The sequence below is a fragment of the Peromyscus leucopus genome, chromosome 10, assembly GCF_004664715.2.
Source record: "Peromyscus leucopus breed LL Stock chromosome 10, UCI_PerLeu_2.1, whole genome shotgun sequence".
Taxonomy (NCBI): Eukaryota; Metazoa; Chordata; class Mammalia; order Rodentia; family Cricetidae; genus Peromyscus; species Peromyscus leucopus.
Genome location: NC_051071.1, coordinates 53,061,353 through 53,085,301, shown reverse-complemented (window position 1 = coordinate 53,085,301; position 23,949 = coordinate 53,061,353). Strand labels below are relative to the sequence as shown.

At 46.1% G+C, this 23,949-nt stretch overlaps 1 protein-coding gene across 2 annotated transcripts in view; it reads right to left on the bottom strand.

The window, feature by feature from the left end:
- Positions 1-3,664: 3,664 nt before the first annotated feature.
- Positions 3,665-23,949, bottom strand: part of Rhoh (ras homolog family member H) — a 34,120-nt gene continuing 13,835 nt past the window's right edge. For both annotated transcript variants that reach the window (XM_028882214.2, XM_037209051.1), the window contains exons 2-3: positions 7,213-7,334; positions 3,665-6,462 (exon numbers count right to left, since the gene is read on the bottom strand). In XM_028882214.2, coding sequence (XP_028738047.1) covers positions 5,676-6,251 — 576 coding nt within the window. In that variant the 5' untranslated portion in view covers positions 6,252-6,462; positions 7,213-7,334 and the 3' untranslated portion in view covers positions 3,665-5,675. The remainder of the gene's footprint in view (positions 6,463-7,212; positions 7,335-23,949) is intronic.

Genomic DNA, 23,949 nt, shown 5'->3' with positions numbered 1-23,949 from the left:
GCTGACAGTGCTCACTACCCTATGATTTCATTTTCATTGGTTCACATATGAGGAAACTGGACACAAAGAGAGGTTAGTTCATTCGCACAAGGCTGCAGAGCTCGGGGTGGCAGAGCTGGGATTCAAGTCTGGGGATTTGACCGCAGGCTCCAACTTTTCAAAAGTATTTTAAGTTATTAACTATATCGGGCTTTAAAGAGTAGATAAAATGTGTAAGAACTTTTGAAGAAAAAAATAATAAAATGAAAATCCTAATGAACACTCAGCTACTGATCTTCCAAACTTCAGAATGTGAATAATAACCAAGCAATGGTGGTGCACACCTTTACTCCCAGCACTCAGGAGGCAGAGGCAGGCAGATCTCTGTGAGTTCCAGGATACCCCGATCTACAGAGTGAGTTCCAGGATAGCCAGGGCTACACAGAGAAACCCTGTCATGAAAAAAAAAAAAAAGTGGAGGCTGGAGAGATGGCTCAGAGGTTAAGATCACTGGCTGTTCTTCCAGAGGTCCTGAGTTCAATTCCCAGAAACCACATGGTGGCTCACAACCATCTGTGAGAGTTGGTGCCTTCTTCTGGTATATAGGCACACATGCCAGAACATTGTATATATAATAAATAAATATTTTTTTAAAAAAGTGACCAGTACATGTCACACCTCTGGCGACCTTGGCCATTCAGTCTGTTTTCTAGTAAGAGGTAACCACTTACTTGAATACTATGCTTTAAACACTTTTGACCCTAGATATTAAGTTTTGCTTTTGTTTGAACATCATATAAATAAAATAATTCGACATGTCATTGTTCTATTTGCATTTTTCTCCTTCACATTTGTCTACCCTCATCCATGCTGATTTATACAATTATAGGACATTTTAAGTGCTACATTGTGGTCCATGTGTGAATACCCCAAAATTTAATTGGCCTTTGTCTGATCATGACTTTGTGCTGTTTCTAGCTTTTGCCATTACCTACCATGCTACTAAGGCCACACACACACACACACACACACACACACACACACACACACACCTATTTTTCTCTTGCTCATTGGTCATATGCTGTTTCTCTACTAAGAAATAGCCTCTTTTTTTTCTCACTCAGGGTCTTGATATACTGTCCAGTCTTACCTCAGGCTTTCGACCCTTCTGCCTCAGCTTTCCTAGTGTTAGGATCACACACAGAGACACACAGACACACATGCACACATGCATGTACATAGGCATACACACACATGCACACGCACACAGGCACACACTGAGACATGCACACACACTCACACAGACACATACTGAGACATGCAAATTCACTCACAGACATGCATATACACATAGACACACACACACATACACACACGCACACATACATGCACGCGCACATAGAGGTGTGTGTGTCTCTGTTTCTGTGTATGCCTGTGTGAGTGCATGTCATGTGAGTGTGTGTGTGTGTGTGTGCATGTGTACATGTATGTGTCTGTGTGTGTGCATGCACCTATGTGCATGTGTGTTCTGTAAAGTGTTTTCCTTACCCAGGCCTGGGACCAGCAGGCACTCAGACGGGATTTATTGCTATTTTTATTATTCTATGTGCCATTTCGTTCATCTTGCTTTAGTTGACAATATTATAAAGCAGAAGCTGTTTCTGTGTGGGTTTCCCATCGTGTTACCCACATGATGAAACCTTTAGAAAATTCTGATCTGATGTACAGATTCAGCTTATGTTTCAGCACAGGGATCCAGTGGACACATGGGTACGTGACTGTCTGAACAAAAGTTTACAGGCATGTTCTCCCACAGTCATTACACAAATCCTTCTACAGAATGTTCTAGAAGTTAGTACTTATATCTTAAGAGAAGTAACTGAGGCTAGAAGACCTAGAACTCAGATCTTCTGACTCCGAAATGCCGCACAGTCTAACTCCTTACTCTTTCGTTTTTATGGCTTTTTATGTAGCATTAAGTTTCATGCCGTGATAACTGTTAGAGTCCTCAGAGTTAGTTTGGACATTAGGTCTAGTCAGGTGCCTTCGCGAGCTCACACTGTAGCCTCCCGGCTTGTTTTATCTTGGGAAAAGCTGCTTGAGATCTCGGCCAGAGATTGCACTTCTTTGCCTTATCAAAAGAGCCACCGTCTGAGGACAGCTGAGTCCCTGCTGGAGAGTTATGCTGAAGTCACTCAACCCCTAAGGACTGCCTTCTAAGCCTTGGGGACTGACACTCACAGAGGTCTGTCCCTCTGAGACTTCGTGACACTACAGATCTGGTGCCCCAGAATCCTCCCACCACATCTCATCCTGGGGAAAGTGCCCTTCCTGGGCATCAAACCCCTCAAAGGAAAGGGGCCGCCTCTCTTCTCCCCATTGCTCATTCAGGGAATATGTGACCCCGAAAAGCAGGACTACAAGAAAATAGAGGGTTGTCCAAGCTGCTGAAAGCATGAAGTCATGTCCACCAATTTACACACAGTCTAGGGAATTACACTAAGAAGCCCGGTAGAAATAGGGATCTTTGCCGTAGATGATACTGGGTGACTTTCTGGGGCATAGGCTCGCCACCAGAAAGAAGGACAGAAAGGGAAGACAGAGATGGAATAGTTTACTAAGAACAATCTTTCAGGGCTGGGGGCATAGCCCAGGGTAGAGGGCTTGCCTGGTATTCATGAGGCCTTGGCTTTGATTCCCAGTACTGCAAAGAATAAAAATAAAAAGAATCTTTTAAGCTGGGTGTGGTGATGGACGCCTGTGATCTCAGCACTGGGGAAATCTAAGGCCAGAAGATTGCCATGAGTTTGAGGTAGCCTGAGCTAGATGGCAAGATCCTGTCTCAAAACAACAACAAATGAACAACCCAAAATCCTCCTTCTCCTCCTCCTCCTTCTCCTCCTCTTCCTCCTCCTCCCTCTCTTCCTCCTCCTCCTCATCTTTTAAATACTGGTCCTTTGACAAGGAGAGGGTGAGGCCTGCAGCTACAGATCGGATGTGGCGAAGCCATTCAGCTAACTGCTCCGGGAGGAAGTGAGGCATGGTGGTTTTGAGTAGAGTTTTGGAGCCACACAGACCTGCTCCAGACTCATAGTTGTGCTATTCTCCTGCTGTATATACAGCTCAGTCTTGTCCCATTAACACGCTGAGGCTCAATTTGCTCGTGTGAGCCATTTCCATACCATGTAGCGTGATAACAACATACAAGAGCGCAACACAGCACCCGGATGTCTGAAGCGTTCGACATACTTCAAGCATCAGGATGTTTTCCGTTTTCCTGCCGCGTGGCCTCGTTGTTATCAGGCTAGCTTATCCCGTTGCCCCATTCAGCTAGGATGAATAAGGTAAGACAGAAGAGCATGGCTACGACTGAATGTGTGTGCTCCTTCCCCTCAAAACGCTCCTCTGAAGCCTGATCCGTGTGATGGCGTTCAGAGATAGCGCGGTCAGGAAGGTGGCGCCTTCACAGGTGGGATGAGAGCTCTTATGAGAAGACACCTCCCCCCTCTCCTCATGAGGACATGGCAGGGAGACATCAACCGGGTGAGGAAGAGGTCCCTCCATGGAGCCTGCCTATGCTGGCGCCTGACCCCAGACTTCCCAGCCGCCAGAATTCTGCTTAGGCAGCGCCATGTTCTGCTGCAGACAATAAACTGGAACAAATAACTTGACCACGTAAATCCACTTTTTCATGTAAACATAAGCATATTTAATTTTGCCACTTGGAATAATCAAAGTGAAGCATACAAAAAAAGCACCATAAATATTGAAGGGGAAGAATCATGCTCCTTCGTGTAGGCACACAAAACTAAACATACGGCCCTGTGAAGTACGCCCTTTCCTCCACGAAGTCACACACACACACACACACACACACACACACACACACACACACACCACAGAAAACCTTTGTGTGTTGGAAAATAAGAAGAAAATTAGAGGGATATAGAGGAAATGAGTTCCTGTCTCCTCCCCTGCCTGGTGAGTTCTTCAGCATTCCAACCTTCAGGATGCCTATCGCCATGAGCTGAAGACAAGAGCTCCCAAGTCAAGGGATGTAGGTGGCCCAGAAGCAAGGACAAGCCACAGAGCCAGAGTCCTGAGAGATTAGCTGAAAGCAAACCTATCAGCCCTAGGATATGGGGCTAATTCTTCTACCCAAGACCACGATCCAGGTCCCAGGCTTTTGAGTGGGTATGGAAGAGAGGCAGAGGACAAGGCAGCATGGGGAAGTCCTAGGATATGTTTACCAGATTGCCACCCCAAAGAACCAGCCAGAGAATCAGTGCGATAAACTGATTTGCTTATGTTAGCATAATCCTCAGTGGAGTCGCTCCTTCGGGCTCCTCGCCCTTCACGTGGACAACCACACAACCCTCGGGCTCCAAGAAAGGCGGCTCAAGTGGTTCCCAGTTACTAGATTGGGACAGGAAATGGTAATCTGGCAGTAGAAAGGGTGAGTGACACATTGCTTTCAAACAACTAGGAAGGAGGCTTGTGTAGCTGCACATGGCCCTATTCATTCAGCATTGCCCCTGGGAACCTCTATTATCTGAGTAATTACTACAGCCTTTCTCATTCTCTGAACTTGGGACTTGTAATGTTTTTCACAAGTGAATATCTATTCATGAAACAGTAAAAGCTACAAACCCTGCCTCCCCCCTTGGACACATTTACACCCACATACGTACACAGGTGCCTTTCTAATTATTTTAATTCTGTCCTAAAATTAATAAATGATGGGGTCATGTCATCCAATTTAGAGTTTAAATGAGAACTTTGTCCAATTAATTATTGTTCAGAACGTTTGCCCGTCCTCTTCTCCTGAGACCTTGTAATCAGTCAGAAAGCACAGGTCAGGAGACCCAGGCAGGAGGAGGGTCCGGTGCATCTGTGCCCAGGTCCACTGCTATCATTTTGCACGGTGTGACTCTCTAGCAGAAAGATTTTTCCTTCCACCTCTGTCTTAGTGAGTGAGAAAGGGATACTTGGTATGTAACTGGAGTCCTTTGAGTGACAGGTAATATCGTAAATAAGAAATACTTCTTTGCAATTTCAGAGAAAAATTAGTAACTGTTCCAAATCATTTGGCAGTGTTAAAATACCTTACGGTCTGGAGCTGCATTTATACACAATTCTGAATAATAGGGAAATGGAAAATGAGTTCCAGGGACCCGTTTATGGTCATCTGAAAGTTTGATTATCTAGAAAAACACAGCACACAAATAGTTTCAACCAAATTCAATTCAGGAGTAAATAATAACACCACAGACATATGGCTGAGCCCCACAAGGTTATTTCCCTCATACAGCAGTTTGCCTTTTCAAAGAAAAGACTTCCCAAGCATGAAAACAAAAGCTACATGGCTAACTACTGTTATTTAAATAAAACGTGAGTTTAAATATTACATACTTGGGAAATTCACTTCATTGTCTAAATTAGGATGGTTGTTTAGTTTTTCATTGAAGATGGACTATTCATTTGGCTTCCCAAGGAATCTCTCTGGCTGTGTTGGGCGAAGAGTTTATCTGTAGAGTACAGTTAGCGGAAGCATTGGTGACCGACCCTCTTGATAACTCCATCCAGAAAGAAATGCTGTTCAAGTGTGCCAAGAAAGAGCAGCAAGCCCCTTGGCTTGGCACCTTCCCCTCTCCCCTTAGTCCTTGAGGTACGTTCACGAATGTCGGTGTTGGGGTTTAGAAGATCTTGCACTCATTGATGGAGAAGAGCTTCCTTCTGTTTCGTCTCCTGGCCTGGTTGACAGCCGTTCTGACCGCACATTCAAATACCTGCTGTACTCCCCGGTTGCTAAGAGCTGAGCACTCCAGGTAGCCCTTGGCTCGCACATCCTGGGCAAGTCTCTTCCCTTCTAAGGCATTGATGCAAGAGGCCCTGTGGGGTCCTACCTCTCTCTGGTCAGTCTGTGTGGCCACAACCAGCACCGGGGTACAGGGTAGGTTGCTCCTGATCTCACTAATCCATTTGTTCTTCAAGTTCAGGAATGAGTTGTGATTGGCCACGGAGTAGCACATGAGTACCACGTCCGCCTGCTGGTAGGACAGGGGGCGGATGCTTCGGAAGGCATCGTTGCCGGCAGTGTCCCAGAGGCCCAGGCTGATCTGGATGCCGTCCATGAAGACGTCCACGCCGGTGTTCTCGTACACAGTGGGCTTGTAGGCCTCCGGGAAGGTCTCAGAGGTGAAGCGCACCAGCAGTGAAGTTTTCCCCACAGCGCTGTCCCCTACCAACACGCATTTGATAGAACTCAGCATCTTCCCTATCTGAAGTCCCACGGATGAGTCCAGGGTCCTAAGGGAAGTAACCCTCAGTGGGCTGCTGCGGCAGGCTCCATCCAGTAAGAAGATGGCAACCCGGGTTTATGTTCTCAGAATCTCGGGCATCAATGACAGATGTTCCTTCTCCGGTCCACCCAGGTGTGAGAGGCAGCGACTGCTTGGAAAACCTCTGAAGCTTGGTTGACAACTAGAACAGAAAGAGAATGGGGGAAAACTGAGGTTTTCCTTTCTGACGACAAGGAGCCTCCCCATTGCCAAAGTAATTAAAAAACGGGGGTCCCATCTCAGGGTAGCCGTTCAACCCCATTCATCCAGTCCCATCCCTGCCCTTGGCAAAATAAATTAAAACCTGTCACCCAACGCTTAGCACCTATAACATCTCCTGGCCATGTAGTTTGTCCTTGAAAATCAGCCCTTGAATGATGGGTATAGTGGTTCCCATCTCTAATCCCAGGATCCAAGAGGCTGAGGCAGGAGGATCCTGAGTTAGAGGTCAGCTCAAGCTACATAGCAAGAGATCCTATTGAGAGAGAAGGGGAGGAGAAGAGAGAGGAAAGATGAGGAGAGGGGAGGGGAGGGGAGGGGGGAGGGGAGGGGGGAGGGGAGGGGAAGGGAGGGGAGGGGAGGGGAGGGGGGAGGGGAGGGGAAGGGAGGGGAGGGGAGGGAGGGGGAGGAGAGGAGAGGGGAGGGGAGGAGAGGGGGGAGGGGAGGGGAGGGGGGAGGGGAGGAGAGGAGAGGGGAGGGGAGGAGAGGAGAGGGGAGGGAGGGGAGGGGAGGGGAGGGGAGGGAGGAGAGGAGAGGAGAGGAGAGGAGAGGAGAGGAGAGGAGAGGAGAGGAGAGGAGAGGAGAGGAGAGGAGAGGAGAAGAGAAGCAGTTTGGTAATGGTAACACAAGGAACTACTCTGGTCACCACATGAAAAAGGATTCAGTTGCCCACCTGGTGTGTGAACGACACTGGTAAACCCCTCTTGACTGGCCAAGAAGCAGGAAGGCAGCCGGGTGAAGGCAGCTGGGCGTGTGTGGCCTCAGCCTCTAGCGGATCCCAGCCACTTTTTGGAGCTGCAAAGAAGAAAAATTAGTGAGGGACAAATACCATACACAATTTCCTTCACTTGTTGGGTAATCGTCCAGTCCTTGACTTGCTCGGGAATTCAAGTTGAAGCAGAAATCCGTGGAACACTAGCACTTTGCTGTGGTTTCTCCCTGAGATTCTTTGGTAAGGCTGGTTAGACGGGAAGGATCCTTTTCAGAGTTCTCTGCAGCTGAAAGCAGGCTTTGGTAGCTACATGGCAGGGTATAGTTTTTGACGTGTTGTTCGTAAGTCTCGGTTTACACTTATGTAAGACTGTGATGAGTTTAGAGATGTGGAGACTAAGTTCTTTCTTTCTCCCACAATTTGGGACCATCCCCTGCTTGGCAGGCACAGTTCCGTGGCCCCTAACTAAACAAAACAACTTTCTGGAAAACAATTCTATTCACCACCAACCTTCAAACAGGACCGTACAGATACGGCAGGACCTGCGCATTATGAAGGGGTAGGCGGGTGCTCATTTGTTGCTGGCTCAGAAAGCTCCAAGCAAAGAGCTCGGTCTTGCACACAGAAATCTATCTACTGGGTCCCTTCTCTCTAGGCCAGCCTACTTCAGGCACAAAAGCTCTTCCAGACCAAAATTCGGAGTAAAGGTTGTTAGTGCAATTGGCCTTATTAACCAGCCTGATATCAATCATCCGGGCACACCACACAAAAAGCACACCCAAGGCAGACCTCTGTAAAAGGCAGCATTTAAAAATCTCCCTTCTAAAGCCGAAGGATTCCTCCAAAGACTTTTTATGTCCTTGCCACCCCTCAGTGTCTGTTTAATTAGACACGATAGCCTTTGCGAATGAGTTAAATAAATAACACTTGATTTTTATGAACTCTTTTTTCCTCAGGACACACAAGCTATGTGACCTCGGCTAAGTTACTTAACCGGTCTGAACCTTGGTTTCCTCCAAAAATGAGCTGGATGGGGGCCCATCATGGTCTCTATCTTCACACTGAAGATGCCCATCCTTAAATGTCGCTGGCATAGGGACTATAATGTCACATGCTCACCAGATTCACGTTGGGATACTCTCCCTCAAGATGGCCTGGACACCCCTTGGTCACCAGATCTTTGACAAAAGGGCTCCGTAATGTCTCAGATGAACTTTATCTCCTTAGATCTATAGGGCAACCTAAACATGAATTTGTGACTTTGTTTACAGCCGACACCACCTTATTTAATTTTTTATGCCAGGATAGCAGGACAGAACTAGTAAAACGATGCATATGTCAGATCTGTGGGTTATTTCAGTGAAGTATTTCTAACAGATTTATTGTCAGAGTTCCTGAATGAATATCTATGAAAAGACGTCCCTGAGATATCACGTTAAGAATGGGAGAAAAAGGCAGGCAGACTTAAAGTGGAATCTGAAGTGCCTAATTAGCTACCTGTATAGTCACATTTAAAGAGTTTCTTAGCCTCATAATGCCTTGGCTTCCTCCTGGTAAAATCCAATATAATAATATCTGCCTCACATGATTGTGGGGAGTACCCTGTGGGCTTAAATTCTTCGCCTACCACACCACATGAACACATTGTATGAATGCAGTAAACACTCTGCACTCCTTATTACCAGTAACATTGTTAAGCGATCATTATTAAATATAACGACAAGCAATTATTCATTCACACGAGGAATCTGAAGCATCACTAAAGAGATATTTCTGGCCAAGAGTGGACTGTGTATCTTATTCACGGAAATAACCCCCCCCCCCAAAAAAAAAAGACAGAAATTTCTTCTCACAGCACAGAAACAAAATAGTACATGAATGAAGAAATGCTGAGATGTGTCCCCACAGGGCTCAAAAAATGCCAGACAGGAGAAAAAGGCTCTGTTCAGAGCAGAGCGACCTTCCCACACAGTCCATCGTGACTGAGTGACACATCTCAGGGACTCAGTTCCCCAAGCTGCCAGCGGTCAGGCACCATGAGCTTTCCTGGGAGCCCCGCTGAGACTGAAGCCGAAGGAAAACCTTCATTGTCTGATCCGGTAGCACAAGACCCAAAGTCCTGCACTATTCTGTAAGGTGGAGTGACAGACGGCCAGGCCTTTAGCAGATGGCCACATAGGGAGCTGGGGGAGCGGCAGAAGTCCAGGCTAGAGCAACGCCCTACATAGACATGATCTCCAATCTCCAACACGGGTCATAGCCACCCTCGGGACAGCCGCTGTGGCCCACGTGGACACTGGCGGGTTTCCAGTGGTTTCTCTTAAAGAAGGACATTGTCCCTTCCTCTGTAGGCAGGGACAGGAAATAAAAGCGAGTTTTCGGCGCTCTTTCATGAGTGGCTGCCGGGTCAGGTATCCACTCTAGGGCTCTATCAGGATGAGTTATTTCAAGCGTCCTCTGACATGTTTTGAGGAATACACTCGGCTGGAGCTCTGCGGCTTCAGACTAGAGTAAATGAACCTCCAATCCCAGTGGGTCCGAGTCTCGTCTCGGTCTCTGTAGCTTGATTTCCCTCCTTTCTCTTCCTACTGTTTCCGCAAAACGGGGCGGGGGGGGGGGGGGGGGGCACCTTCTGCAGACCTCCACAGTTCAGACACAGCGTCACACGGAAGAGGGCACCGTGTTACAAAAGCAAGGTGCTGGTCCTTCCGCCTGCTCCGACAAGGAACAAAGGGAGGCCGAGAGAGGACTTCCGGCATGAACTATCCTAATCGTCCTCCTGAGGTCCCACAGGGAAGGCCTCGGCTCTCACCTTGCACAGACAGACTTTATTTCTCACTAGGACCCCTTCCGCAGACAGTGATGCTCCAGTGGTCAAAAACCTGCCCCTCACTCCCGCCAAAGTTCTTCTACCCGTTCTCAAAGTCTTCCCAGACCCCCCACCCCCCATCTCCCGCTGCCTAAGTACTATCTCAGACGCCCTGCTCTGTCCCCATAAGTCCCCCTATGTTTACTTGACGCCCAAATCAGCGCCCAGCTCAAAGGGCTGGCCCCATTTGTAAAACTGGAACCAGATCACGTCTTCACGGGGAGCTCGTGAGGGCCAGGTTTAGATGCCATTGGGGCAGCTAACGCCTGCTGCATTAACAAGACTTGCTCATAGAGACCTGATCTCATGTTTTCCCCGTAAAGCAAAGCCCCCCCCCTCAGAACACGTCATTTGATAGAAAACGAACATGAGGTTATAACTCTGTGGAGGGTTTTGAGTAGACGGCTTTGGTGGAGGTGATTTTTGAAAAAAACATTGCCCCTCACAGCACTGTGAGGCAGAAGCAGGATGGCTATGAGCTCCAGGCTAGCGTGAGCTACAGAGTCAAACCTTGTGTTCTCCCCCCACCCCGTCCTGTCCATGCCGTCCACCCACCCACCCCACCCACCCCCCGCCCCACCTCGCCTCTCCAAAAGAAAAACCCACTATAGTTCAGCAGTTCAGCCGTTCATCAGTTGAGCCACGAATACCATAAGTAATTTCCTTCACGTGTTGGGTAATCGTCCAGTCCTGGGTTTCTGTGGGAATTCGTGTTAAAGCAGAAATCACTGGAACGCTAACCATTGGCTCTGGTTTCTCCCTTGAAATTCTTTTGTAAGGTTGGTTACTGAGGGGGGGGGGGCTGCTGTGGAGGTCTCCGCAGCTGAAGGCAGGCTCCAATACCTTCGCTGCAGTGTGTGGCTTTCAATGGGTTGCTTGAACATTGTCAAGGTGGGGTGTTCCTGAGGCCCGTGATTGTAGGTGAATCTCGGTTCCTTCATTTTGTTTGTGTGAATTTAACAGTACATTTACTAAAACAGGCATGCTTTACTTGTGCAAAGTAAACTCTCTCTGTGTGTGTATTTAGATGTTCAAAAAAAGTTGGAATACCACCTGGGTATTAAATGCCATTAAGTAATATTACTGATTTTGTTAGGTGACGATATCTTTTTAAGTCATCACACAAGTTGAGCATCACTAAGGTGAAAGTAAAAAAAATCTGAAATACGGCAAAATCTGAAACTTTATTTTGGTTTTTCACATTTTTTCATCGTGGGGAGACGGGGTGTATGTCATGCCGTGTTTATGGAGGTCAGAGGAAATTTGCCAAAGCTGATTCTCTCCTTCCACCTTGCGGGTTACCAGGATTGAACTCATCAGTTCATCACCAGCTGAGCCATCTCGATGGCCCAGAATCTGAAACTTTTTGAGTATTAACATAACCTTAAATTGAAGATTCCACACCAAGGAAATTTGTTTCATGCACAGAATTACTAAAAATACTGTGTATTATTACCTTCTGCTATATATATGAATTGTATATGAAATATTAATGATTTAGACTTGGACTCCATTACCAACATATATCATTATGTATATGCAAATATTCCAACCTAAAATATCTGAAATTTAAAAATATTTCTGCCTCAAGCAATTTAAGTAAGGGATAGGTAGATACTCAGTGCACATGTGAACGTATGTTCTGCATATTCGGACGTATGTTCTTATCTGATAGAGAGGGTGACCCATTTGTAAGTAAAACAAATACAAATATTTCTGTCTCTCCAGAAAAAAGTGACTACAGGCAAGGACAGAGGGTGACGGGTGGAATAAGATCGGGAAACGGTTGAAGAAGCTGAGTGACGGGAATGTGGGAGAACACAAGTTTACTTTTGGTTTTTGTGTTTGGTTCAAAAATTTTCAAGTTGAAGGATTTTTTAAACAGAACTGGTAAGGTGGTTCAGCGGGGAAAGACGTCACCAAGTCTGCGGACCTGAGTGTGACTCCTGGGATCCACTCACCAGGAGGAAAGAACTGACTCCCATAAGATGTCCTCAGACCTCTACACACACACACCGTAGCACATGCACTGACTGCCCATCCCGAACAAACAAATTTTTAAGAAATTCAATTTTTAAACAATGGGGTCTTTTATAGGTATCATCGGTAGTAATAAAGTCTACTTGCCTTAAACCCTGAATCCTCCTGTCTCAGCCTCCCAAGTACTGTGATTACAGGCCTGTGTAGCATGCCTGGCTACGATAATGACTTCTTAAATTATCTGGAGGAGTGTTGTTGGGACATGTGACTGAGACAGACAGACATGCACAGGCTCAGAGCGTGCCTCCGGGTGGACGCCACAGCCCTGAATAAGGAGCCTAAAGACAGAACTTGTGATTCAAGTTCAACCTGTGTTGGTGCCTCAGTGAAACGCCACCGCTGCTCTCTCTATGCTGGCCCATACCTAGAGCACATTCCAGCCGAAAGATGCAGTTCCTGAGCTTTAACTTGCTAGCTGCTCCCATTACCATCACTAGCTCCTCTTAGCCCCCTCTGCCCGAGGTCTGTAGAATCAGCTGTTTGCAAAGGCCAAAAAACCATCATAATGAAAATAAGTTAAAGAGAAAAGGAAAGAAATTCAGGAGTGAAAGATGTGAAAACCACCCGAAACCAGGTCAGGAATCAAAGGGGGCTCTTCTCTGTCTGCAAAGGTGAGGGACAGTGGGAAGTTTCTGTATTAACCTGCGGTGGTTTTTCCTCCCAGACTCCAAGTGGCTAGCTCCTCCTCTGATTCGTCCAAATCAGTCTCCACTAGGTCTAAGACCCCTCCCAGCTCCACCACACCATCTGTGACTAACGGAACCACCATGTGTCAAGGGTTCCCTGTGACCCACCCACACTATCCAACACATGTTCAGTCCGTGACAATGGATGGCAGTCCTGCATTTGACTTGCTGGTTCCTTCAGATGACCTCATTTCTGGCCACTTCTTATTTTTTTCTGGATCATCTCTATATAGTCTTATTTCCTGTTTATAAAATTAGTACACATATATTATGGGATATTTCAAAAGTATTAACAATCTACAGTATAAGGTAAAACAATGTACAGTATAAGGTAAAAGCCAGCTACCACCCACAGCCAAGAACTGTGAAATATCAGTATACATGCCCTACTACTTTGAACTTCTGATCCTCCTGCCTCCACCACCCCAGTGCTGGGATTATTTATGGTCAAGCATGCCCAGTTCCGGTTTATGTGGTGCTGGGGGTGAAACCCAGGGCTTCATGCATGCTGACAAGCCCTCTATCAACCGGACTACATCCCCAGCCCCCTCAGTTTAACATTTACAATGTTAATATTTCCTATATCAGGATTTGCCCAACATAATTTTCATGACTACATAAGATTACAATATATACAGACATTAAAAACATCATTTATTTAATCAATTGTTGGATATTTTAATTCCTCCTAATTTTACAATAACATATAGTGAAAATTTATACATAATTTTGTATCAATATATGATTATTTAAGATGAACAATAGCAATTACTGGGACAAGAAAAGATAAAAAATTGGACTAGTGTATTTAAGCTGTATGAGTGCCATTTCATCATGCTAGGATCAAGGATCACTGGTTATATTATTTTCCATTTTAATTTGTTTTCATCTGTAATTGGAAAAAATAAAATTTTGTTTTTTAAAGTCATGTTACTTTCTCTCTTTCTCTCTTCATTCTTTTGTTGTTTTGTTTTTGAGACAGAGTCTGGCTATGTTGCTAACCTAGAACTTGGGACCATCTTGCCTCAGTTTACCAAGTGTGGAATTACAGGAAGACATTACTGGGCCCAGAACAGTAATCTTTTTCCTCCTTATTTGTTTGATTGGTTGGTTTCTATTTGTTTGCTTTTCTTTTCCTTTCTTTCAGTGCTGGGGGTTGAACCCAGCATCTTACACACGCTAGAGAAGAAGTGTTCCGCTCTACGCTGAAGTGTGAGTATTGTGGGCTAGCTGACGGTACCATTGGAGTTCTCTTCTCTACCCTGTGTCCTGTTCTTTTTTTAAATTTCATAAATCATCAGCTTTTCCTAACCAAGCAACATTGTCTTTGTTTCTTTTGGGGACGTGGGGAGAGGATGGTTTTTTGAGACAGGGTTTCTCTGTATAGCCCTGGCTGTCCTGCAACTCACTCTGTAGCCCAGGCTGGCCTCATCAGAGATCCGCCAGTCTCTGCCTCCCGAGGGCTGGGATTAAAGGCGTGCGCCACCACAGCCCAGATGGTCATGGTTTCTCAAAGACTTTTAAAACCCCTTTTTAGAGATTGGGGATATGGACTCTTTTCTTGATTAAATGTATTGTCAATATGTGTTTAATGTATATGGTATGCTCGTATGTTTTGGGAAATTCCCCTGATTTCTGGTCCTCCCTCATACTCAGCGATCCCCGGGCTGTAGGGTAACAAGTCCCCCCACTGTGGAAAGAAACTCAGTGTGATGAAAGGACCAAAAGGTCATCAAAGTCAACCCACTCGTTTCCCCCACGAAGGAAGTGAGGAAGCCAAGAGCTACAAAAAGCAGTTCAGCTGCCTGGGACTGACTCCACGCCCAGAGCGGAACCTGCTGAGTCAGCACATTTTCCATCCACGGGGGATGTTTCAAAGGCATTGTGTCTTCTCTTTATTGTTTAAGCGCAAAGCTCATACAGCTAACTAACTAGCTCTTCCAAATTATTCACCCTAAATTAACCTATTCCTCCACATCCCTCCAGGGGAAAGTTTCCACTATGTAAAGGCGATCTTTTTACTCAAGAAAGAGTATCTCCCAATTCTAATATGAAATCATTCTTCAGACAGCTATTCTCCTTTTGGTTGACTTCCTTTTCAGACAGAGCATCTCTCCTTTGGGTAATCATTACCCTAAGTCCTTTAGAGTTAGGATAAACCCTTAATCATGACTTACTTAAACGATGAGGAGGGAATGCCATTTGGCTCTGAACATTTCGCCCAGGACACTGAGTAGAGAGCAGTGAATTTGGTTCGTGTGAACATCTAGTATCACTGATCTGTGAAGGGCCCAGGTGTGGAGTGGGGGGAGGGGGGCTGGTTAGATTCTCACCCCCTTTGCTGATTAATTACGAAACCTCAGGTGAGTCACAGAACTGTATCTGCAAGGTGTGAATGATAACGTATAGCCTGGACGACCTCTAAGCCAACTGAGAGGGTGCTGTGTACCGCACCAAACTGAATGTCCAACCTTTGGCAAGGAATAATAATCACGAGCATCCGCCAGACGTTGCTTGAAGTGCTTTATGAAAATTGCCTCGTTTGATAGCAACAACACTCTGCGATCATCACCATTGTCCCCCCAGTTTATAGAAAGGATCAATAAACAAGGCACAGAGTAGGAATGGGCCTTGCCCAAGATGACAAGCTATGGAGCAGATGGCCGAGGAGCCCGCCATCTGTCTCTCCATCCCCTCTGACTCTCGTACCCCCTTGGGTCAGGCCTGCCTACCCCTGTAACCTTGACAAAATTAGGATCCAAAATAAAATCCAAGGGAAGCGGGAGCACCGAATGATGTTTTCCAATGTGTGAGTGATCTCCTCCTCACCCCAGGCCTGGTCTCTAACAGCAAACAGATTTCTCTAACCACTTTTACACGGCACTGGTTAACTGTACAGACAGAAGACTGGCACCATGCCAAGCGTGTTAGTACACACCTACAACCCCAATACTAGAGCGGCTGAAGCAGGGGGATGGTAAGTTCAAGGTCAGCTTGGGCTACATAGCAAGTTTAAGACTAGCCTGGACTACTTAGCAAGTTTTGGGCCAACTTCAGATAACAGATTCTTGTCTCAAAAAAAAGAAAAAGATAGAAAGAAAAAGAGAAGGAAGGAAGGAAGGGAGGGAGGGAGAGAGAGAGAGAGAGAGAGAGAGAGAGAGAGAGAGAGAGAGAGAGAGAAAGAGAGAAAGAAAGAAAAACAGGAGCAGGGGATGTGGCTCAGTAATCTAACATCTGCCTAGCAAGCATAAGGCCCTGGGGTCAATCCCCAGTACAGAAAAACAGCACAAACAAGTGAAAGACCTGTTGTCTCTGTAGAGTATTGTTGGACAAAATTCAGTAACATGGATTTAACAGGACGGAATACTCTTAAACCTCCCTCCTCCATAGGACAAAACTATTTCTAGGAACAACCATGTTCTTGAGCTAATCTTTAGCTTTAGAATAAGTTATAAAATACATTTCGCCGGGCGGTGGTGGCACACGCCTTCAATCCCAGCACTCGGGAGGCAGAGCCAGGCGGATCTCTGTGAGTTCGAGGCCAGCCTGTTTTACAGAGCGAGTTCCAGGACAGGCACCAAAACTACACAGAGAAACCCTGTCTCAAACACCCACACCCTCCCACCCACCCCCAAAAAAAGTTAAATTCTAAATTTTTTTTTTTTTTTTTTTTTTTTTTTTTTGGCTTTTTCGAGACAGGGTTTCTCCATGTAGTTTTGGTTCCTATCCTGGAGCTCGCTCTGCAGACCAGGCTGGCCTTGAACTCATAGAGATCCGCCTGGCTCTGCCTCTGGAGTGCTGGGATTAAAGATGTGCGCCACCGCCACCTGGCTTCAATTCTAAAATCTTATTTAAATTCAGTAAAATATTTTATGTGTGCACTAAGAGTTGCCCTTATAGTCACAATTAGTTAAAATACAAAATTCCAAGAGGTCAGCTGGAACTCAGGATCCAAGAACTCTAGAGTGTATTCGCAGTCTCTCCGGCCACCCTGCCTTCACCACGGAATCCCAATCTACCGTTCAAGGGTAGAATGTAAATGTCTGCAAAACTCGGCCTCTGAAGCTCCAGTAGAATCTACACAAACTATAAAGAACTTACTCTGAGACAGGCATGGCGGCGCCCATCTGTCATACCAACACTTGCGAGTCTGTGGCAGGAGGATTGACTTGAGTTTGGGACCTGTCTGGTCTAGAACTTGGGCGGGGCTCTGTAGCAAGACCTCATCTCACTAAAGAAAAAAAGAAAAAAATGAAAGGAAGGAAGGGTGGACAGAGGGAGGGAGGGAAGGAGGGAGGGAGGGAGGGAGAGAAGTAGATGAGAGAGAAAAGGGAAGAGGAAGCAAGAAAAGAACTCAGTCTGACTTCATCACTGACCCAGTGATCAGCAAAATGGACCCATATTGGTCTCACTGTTGTTTTTAAACTCTTTACAAACCATACACCCCTCATTACCTTGTGCCAGCCCACTCTTTATATTCCTGCCAGTATCTACCAAAAGTTTAAATGCATACGCCTTCTAACCAGCAACTCTAGTCTTGGAACACGTTGTGCAGGAATACCTCCACAGAGTCCAGGCATGGGAGACTTTCCATTGCGGTAGCACTTGGAACAGCAACAAAATGAATGAGCTAACTGAATGGTCCAGGAGGAGGCAGGATTGAAGGAGCGATGCAGCCACATCCACACGGTGGACTGTCCCGGGGCTCTGAAAGGAATCCAGTCAGCCTCTGCCATCGCCCCGCAGTGCACACGACACCAACTGAGAAACAAGCTCTTGGCGTGGTGAAGGACCCTCCCATTCACACAGAAATGAATGTATGGGCACAACGCAGTGGTCCTCTAAGAGCCGGTCTCCCTTGTCTTAAGAACACTGGTCCAGGCAAAGCAATAGGCACAATCGGGTAAAAGGCCTTGCTCTCAGCAATGAGCGGCCATTCCAGCTTGCTAGAGATGCTCGGCTCCTCTCACACTTGCCCCTCCAGAGAGCAAACTCCCCGAGGCCCAGGCTGCTATGTCTTAAACTGCCCCCTCCTCCAATTCAGTTGTCTAAGTAAGAGAAGATCCAGGTGAGAACATGGGCTCCTGGGGTTGTCTTAGAGTTTGAAAGCCCCCTTTGCCATGCAAACACGAGCTCTTTTTATGTGGATGATATCGCAAATTTAGTCCACAGCTATGAGATTAAATGTCTCCCTAGATGCTCAGCTGAAAGATGGATCGTAGCACCCGTAAAGCCACCAGGGTACCTCAGAATAAGGCTCTTCTTTTTTTCTTTTAATGGCTTAAGTTATTGCTTACAAGTTAATTCTATTAACATCAATTTAGAAGTCTGAAAAAATATGACAATCTGCCTTTAATTGGCTTCCACCTAAACTTGGCCTAATGGAGACAGAAGGTGACAAAGAAAATGTTAATATAGTTTTAGTTTTAGACTGAGCCTAGAGGTTTAAAAACTTATTATTACTTTTTAACTTGGATGATAATGTCTCTGACCTTCACTTTTTTTGGTTTTGTTGTTTGTTTTGTTTTGTTTTGTTTTGTTTTGTTGAGACAGGGTTTCTCTGTGTAGCTTTGGTGACTGTCCTAGAACTCACTCCATAGACCAGGCTGGCCTCAAACTCACAGAGATCCGCCTGCTGCTACCTCCCGAGTGCTGGGATTAAAAGAGTATGCCACCACTGCCTGGCCACTTTTTTTCTTTATAGAAGTTATTCTCAGTAGGAAGTAACGTATGGTCCACAGGAAGGCGCTGTGATGTGGCTGCATGATGCTCAGGCCCCAGAAGCTTGCACCTTGGGGAAGAAAGTCCTAAACCAGAAAGAGGCAAAGCAGGATTCTGCACCGAGAATGACCTTGCTCTCAGCTTCCTCCCCCAAGAAAATTAGGACCAATTTCTAGGAGCAGATGCGGACTCCGTCAGAGGTGAATAAAAAATACTAAGGGAACTCTGGGGACGGCGTTAAAATCAGCAGGGCAGTGAGATTGAGGGGGTGAGATTTGAACTAGATTCTGGAGGAGAACAGAAGAGCAGTGGACAGACCATGAGGAAGCAGCCCTAAGCCGAGGAGAGCATGTGGGAAATCCTGCATTGGTAGGTGGAGATCACAGGCTCTGGGTCGGAAGCATGGCTGGGGTGACATTGGAGCAGAGCTGAGACCGGTCCTTTGCACTGCAGGAGCTCTCTCTCTCTGGATTCCAGTCTCCTCTGGTCTGTCTCTCCAGCGTCAACAGGCTATCCCCAAGTCCTCCTACCCTCCCCAGCCTCAGTATCCTTAACGGTGCTGCCCTCATCATCTAACACTCGCCCTGACTTGCTCTCCACACCCTTCCCAGAGCCCAGCTCAGATGCCACCTCCTCCAGGAAGTCTTTCAGTATCTCCCAGACAGCGTCCTTTCTCCACTAGTGGAGAAATTTTAATATTGTAGGGGGAATAGACATGATAGCAAATGTTATATGAAAAAAGGGCCCAAGCAGTAAGAACAACATGATCCCAAGTTTTTAATAAAATGAGGGGGAGGGACAGAAATCAGGAACAATATACCAATACTGATAACTCTTGTATTAGTGTGACTACAATTTTTTTTTTTTTGAGACAGACTCTCTTTAGGTAGCCCTGGCTATCCTTGAACTCACTGTGTAGACCAAGCTGGCCTAGTACTCACAGTACTCAAGTGCTGGGATTAAAGGAGTGTGCCACTACACCTGGCTTGATTTACTTTTCATTTTTTTCAATGTTTATTTATATTTTCTGAATTTTCTTTATATGTGTATACTGCTTCTGTAACAAGAATTATATGAATCAAATCTTGTGATACTTTGTAAAAGAAAATCTAAATATATCCTCCAGTTCATTTGCTAATACTGTTGAAGAGTCTCCTCCTCCTCCTCTTCCTCTTCCCCTTCTTCCTCCTCCTCCTCTTCCTTCTCCTTCTCCTCTTCCTCCTCCTCTTCTTCCTCCTCCTCTTCCTCCTCCTCCTCTTCCTTCTTCTCCTCTTCCTCCTCCTCTTCTTCTTCCTCCCCTTCCTCCTCCTCTTCTTCGTCCTCCTCCTCTTCCTCCTTCTTCTCCACTTCCTCCTCCTCCTCGCCCTCCTCCTACTTCTTTCAATTTTTTTTGAGACAGGGTCTCACTAGGCAGCCTTGACTGGCCCAGAGCCCACTCTGTAGACCAGGCTGACCCCAAACTTACAGAGATCTGCCTGCCTCTGCCTCCCCGAGTGCTGGGATTAAAGATATTTGCCACCACCGCCAGCTGGATAGTCTCTGAAAGCATGACACAGGAGACTGGAGCCAGGCTGGGCTGGGCTAATAGAATGCCTTCGAACAAGCCCAGAGACACACACCCCCCCCATCCTCTTCACCACCACTCCATCTGCCAGGCCAGTGAGCAACTGTTGCAGAACCTACCCCAACTTAAAATACAAGGAAGAAAGCATGGTGTCCAGTAACCTAAAGCTGTAGGTTTTGCCCCAATATTCCTCCCAAAGCGGGGGAAAATACTAAAAATACTGTTAAAGTTTTTTTTTTTTTTTTTTTTTTTTTTTTTTAAGCTATCTCCTTGTAAGTATGAAAAAGCTGAGACCATCCCAGGGGACTTGTCGGGAGAAAAGGACTCAATGAGGCAGGTGACATCTGTAACCAGAAGAAACAGAAATGACAGAGTAAGCGCCAATTGCAGTCCCAGTGGGCTCTCCAGGCAAGGCTGGCAGACATTGCCTGTGGTACCCACCCAGACACACGGATGGAGAGAGCTCCAAAGGACACGTCGGTCACAGGTGCATGTGCCTCCTCCTCACCCACAAGGAACCAGAGCAGAGACCAAGTCTAGACCCCAGAGCAGAGAGAGGGGACGGTGCATGAGAAGATGGCACCCAACTGGGTGCCTGAGGGACGTTTCCAAATCCTCTCTAAAGAAGCGTGTGTTTTCAGCCTAGGCCTCGGAAAAGCCAAGCAAATAACTTTCCAAAGGCAGTGCAGCGCACACACAGTCATTTAAAAATCATGTTGATGTTATGTATGGCTCCCTAGAGCAAAGGTGACGGGAATTGAGGGGAGAGATTGCTTTCGTGTTCAAATTAGAGGTGTCCTGTTCGGGACGCCACTGGATCCCCATCCCTGACACTCCTGCCGGATAGTTAGAACCTTCCCGAATACACGTGCCTCCGTTTGAAAGAACCTGGGCAGCCTTGCCCAACCTGAGGTATTCTGTTTTAGCTCCAGAAAGCTAATTGACCACACCAAAAATGCCACCCAGACCACAGCCATTGACCAAACAGCCAATGAGGCAATGCGAGGACTTGCAATCCACGAAGCAAGCTTCCTCAATATTCTATGCCTTGAGCACTCGGGCCCTTCAAACAAAGGGACTAGCAGGCAGAACGTTACCACGGAGAAACACAGGGCTGCCCTGCGGGGCAGCTGGCAAAGCATCATCCCTAAGAAAAATCCCTCTTCCTGGGACCACGTGGAATTCTTATCTCTGCCACCTGATCAGGGTAAACTATGTCCTAGAATGTGTTGCGACGGGCCCTCCCAATCAGATCCCTCTGTGGGCTTACGTATTTCAGAGATCTTGTTGTTAATGTTGTTGTATTTTATATTATAAATATAAATATATAAATAAATAAGTCTTACAAAAGAGTAATTCTGAAAACCTCCCGATGGGGTCTTGTTTCATTTCTAACACGTGGCCTAAGATAGATGAGGGTGTGTGTGTGTGTGTGTGTGTGTGTGTGTGTGTGTCTGTGTCTGTGTGTATTAGGGTCTCTGTGTGTGTCTGTGTCTGTGTGTGTGTGTCTGTGTGTCTGTGTGTATCAAGGTCTCTGTGTGTGTCTGTGTGTGTGTGTGTGTCTGTGTGTATGTTTATCAGGGTCTGTGTGTGCGTATATCTGTATGTATGTATATTAGGGACTGTGTGTATGTGTATCAAGGGTTTCTGTGTGTATGTGTATGTGTGTCTGTATTATGTATATCAGGGTCTGTGTGTATGTGTTTGTGTGTGTATCTGTATGTATGTATATCAGGATCTGTGTGTGTGTGTGTGTGTTTGTGTATGTGTATCTGTATGTATATATATCAGGGTCTGTCTGTGTGTGTATCTGTATGTATGTATATTAGGGTCTGTGTGTGTGTGTATCAAGGGTGTGTGTGTGTGTGTGTGTGTGTGTGTGTGTGTGTGTGTGTGTGTGTATCAAGGTTCTCTGTGTCTATCTGTCTGTCTGTGTGTATGTATATATATCAAGGTCTCTCTCTCTCTCTCTCTCTGTATGTGTTTGTGTCTGTGTGTCTGTATATACAATATATATCAGGGTTCCTGTGTGTGTGTGTGTGTGTGTGTGTGTGTGTGTGTGTGTGTGTGTGTGTTCAGGTACAAGAAGCGTGAGATCCACACATGGCATTTTTTTCAGAAACAAGGTCCAAAGAAACTTTGCTGTCCGGGGTCCAGTTGGAGTGGGAAGAGCCTGTTCCCCGCTCTGTACCCCACTGTGCACATGATCTAGAGGCTTCCTTTCTCCATCACATGACAGCCTGTTATCTTTCTTTTCCCTTTGCTTATCTTCTCCTGGCTGAATTCCAGGGTCTTCTTGGCCGACTTATGTTCTGGGCCCCTCATTTTGAAGGCTTGCAGACCAGGATCTAATCAGATCCCCACAGCAAGAGGACATTGTTAACAAAGAAACGCACGACTGGTCAAACCACAGAAAATAAGCATCAGTGGCCGTGCTCAGCCACAAGTGGGACATCTAGATTACATGTCATCCCCCCAACACTCAAGAGACCATTAGAGAAGAGGGGGAGGAAAGACGGTTAGAGCCAGAGGCCAGAGGGCACGCGACAGCGTCTTCTGGACTCAACAGGACGGCTGCACCATGAGCTCATGGCAGCTGTGGTTGCCTGCACAAGACCCACCATGTGGGTCCTGGGAATTGAACTCAGATCATCAGGTTTGGTGGCAGGCGCCTTTACCCACTGAGCCAGCTGGCCAGCCCCATAGTTCTTGCAATTTTTCAGGTTATTATGCACAGGAAAGGGCTTCATCATGGCATCTTCTTACATATATGCCTTTACCCTTCATTCTCTTCCATTCAGGACTCATTCTACTAGTTGCTTTTCTTTAACTGTATTAAAAGTTTTGGAATAATACAATTTTTTAAAAAAAAATCAACATCTCAATTTTCCAACGGCGTTTTCCCTCTTTTAAAGGCGAGGTCTCAAAGCCGAATGAAACAGCTTGCTGACAGCATAATTAGCACCTGATACTCCCTCCATATTCACGTTTTTTTCTCCAAACAACTTACTTTTTCTTTAATTAATGGTCATGGCATATGCTTATACTAAAAATATTATTAGTTCTTTAGCTGAAATTCAGATTTTTAGGTTATTTTTGGCATTTCTATTTAGTTAAGCTAGGGTTGGGGGAGCCTAGTCAAAAGTCAAGGTAATTTCATTGAGCTCATTTGCTGGTGCAGTTTCAAGGCCCGCCTGCATACAGAGAATAAATGGATTCGATTTTGCTTGGTCACCAGAAGCAAGTTACCATCTCTGGACTTAGTTTTATCATCACAGGGAACAAATGGGGTTTCATCCCAGGTCTAAATGCTCTGAGCATTTGGGAGGTGTGCGTGTTCCTTATTCCAACTCCTAGAGATACAGCTGTGCCCTGCGCATCCGTCCATAATGGGCTGCATATCCAATGATGCCTCCACAATATTACATCACCTGTGACGTCATAGCTGTCCCCCCACCCCCACCCCCACCCCGCTCCTACACTCGTACTGGAGATAGAACCTAGAGATCTGAACATTCTAGGTAAGGATTCTGCCATTGAAATTTGCCCCTAGCCCTCTTTGGTTTTTATTTTATTTTATGTATTTATTTATTGTTTTATTTTTGAGCAAGGGATTCAACTAAGTGGTCCAGGCAAGCTTTGCACTCACTCTAGCCCAGGCAGGCCGTGAACTTGCAATTCTCCTGCCTCAGGCTCCTGCAATCACGGGCTATGTCGCCATGCCCGGTTGAGTAGCTGCCTTGACTTTCGTAAGTATACTTTATGAAGTCTGCACAGTGACTAATTTTTGATTAACGAGAGACTTCCTGGAACCCAGC